This window comes from Egretta garzetta, unplaced genomic scaffold (genome assembly GCF_000687185.1).
Source record: "Egretta garzetta isolate BGI_Z169 unplaced genomic scaffold, ASM68718v1 scaffold124, whole genome shotgun sequence".
Classification (NCBI taxonomy): Eukaryota; Metazoa; Chordata; class Aves; order Pelecaniformes; family Ardeidae; genus Egretta; species Egretta garzetta.
This window is the reverse complement of record NW_009259423.1, coordinates 116,420-118,288: the sequence shown is the minus strand read 5'-3', so window position 1 is coordinate 118,288 and position 1,869 is coordinate 116,420. Positions and strand designations below refer to the sequence as shown.

The window sequence follows — 1,869 nt, the reverse complement described above, 5'->3', positions numbered from 1 at the left end:
TGCTGAAACATCTCCAGTGTTGCTCTACTACTAACACTGTTCTCCTTGTGATGCTTTTGAATGATTTGATGGTATTCTGGGAGAGGACTACAAGGAAAGCAAGCGTAAACCCAAGACGAGCAAGAACATAGCTCAGGATCTTAATAGCCTGTCGTGTGTGAATCCTCTTAATGTACTAGTACAACACTAGTGCCTACAGAACTCCAGCCCAAATGTCCATCCAGACCCGGACCTTGTCTCAGGCAGGGCCAACTGCAGAACCCTATGGAAAATAATGAAAAAAATAGAAGTGGAATACCATTTTCCCTGAATATTTCCCTAGACTTCAGTCATTTGCTCCTCAGCAGCTTCTTGAGTCAGAATGCCTTTGTATTTGATGGTTCTCTCTTGAATGTTGATAATAACAATCATCCCCTGTCAAAAGCACGCTTGAACCCCTGTTATTATCACAAGACAGTGTGAAAACACTGAAGATGAGGAAAGAAGGTCCTATAGCTGTTAGCAAACCTCTGGTTTTCTTGGCCATGTCTCCACTAACCACACCTGGGACAGCTCTCTGACACCAAGGTTCACTGCCATGGAATGGCCTATGCCTATCTTAGTCCTCTCTCTTACCCTCCAAAACAGTAAGCTATCTATTTGTTATAAATGGTCCCTTGGCTGCGTTATCTCCTGAACTGCTGCTGGGAACTGTTCGAGAGAGGCAGCGCTGGCTGGCCCATGCTCAGCCAGCCAAGGACACTTCTAAGATGCACGAAGAACCAATTTCCTACACCAGGAAATGTTTCATATGCAGATGTAGCCGCTGATTTGAACTCAGTTTTGACAGGTTTATAGCAAGCATGTCTAACACACTGCTTGTGGAAATCCCTTTGATAAGAAGGTAACTTTAGGCAGTCACATCCTAAAGGTGTTAAGAAAGAGATGTGGGTTTGGATGGGTGTGAACTCAGTCCATATCACCCTACCAATTCAGGGCAAATCATGCAGGGGCAAAAAGGAATAGACTCTACGACTATGTGGTGTGCCATACCTGAACAGTCCTAGATGAACTAACGTGGCTCAGGATATACTGCTGTGAGTTTTGCTTTCTCAGTCATTCCAGATGGTCTTCAGTGGTATTTCAGACATGATCACGATATACCTGCAGCTTTACTTACTGGCCCCTAGTTTTACTCAGCATGTTCTGCCAGGCTACCAGACTTTTACAAGTACTCCAACAGGAACAGAATAATTTTTCTTGCACTAGTGGTGGTGTAACAAACCCTTCATTTGCTCCTCCTTTTTCATATAATGCATTTATGAGCATTATATGATGCAATTGATTTGCCAAGGTTTGCAAATCAACAGATGGTGATGGGTATAGAGCTGAGCTGCAGTATACCCATGCACATCTTGATAGACATACATACGTGTACACCAACAATCAACATGGATAAGATGGCAAATACATTTGATCCTCAATGAGATGGTTTTAGAGGAATTGACTGACATACTTACAGAGCTGGTCAAGGATCGTACCTTCTATGGTAATGGCTTGGTCTCCTCTCCTCTCCTGGGTCAGGGCTGCAGCACTGTGATGGTAGAGTTCTGCTCCACTTTTTGCAGACCCTAATCTGTTCACCAGCTAAAGAGAATCATGCAGCACCAAATGAAACGCAGGATGGTTTTGTGTAATAAAACCTTCCTATACTACATTACGAATCTATTGCAATTACGTGACAACAGAACTGGGTGAAGATGTGACCCCACACCTAAGCTAGAGTTTGTACAAACACATTGCTGCTCAGTGGAGCTCATGATGATGTTTTACCACAAATGACTCGCACAGGCAAGTTACAGCACATCAGCTAACAGCTTGTGACTTGGT

General features: G+C 43.6%; 1 protein-coding gene across 1 annotated transcript in view; it reads right to left on the bottom strand.

The window, feature by feature from the left end:
* Window positions 1-1,869, bottom strand: part of OBSCN (obscurin, cytoskeletal calmodulin and titin-interacting RhoGEF) — a gene marked incomplete at its 5' end in the record, with an annotated part of 163,633 nt that overhangs the window by 45,757 nt on the left and 116,007 nt on the right. Inside the window, 1 exon segment of the mRNA XM_035892522.1 lies at window positions 1,521-1,626. Coding sequence (XP_035748415.1) covers window positions 1,521-1,626 — 106 coding nt within the window.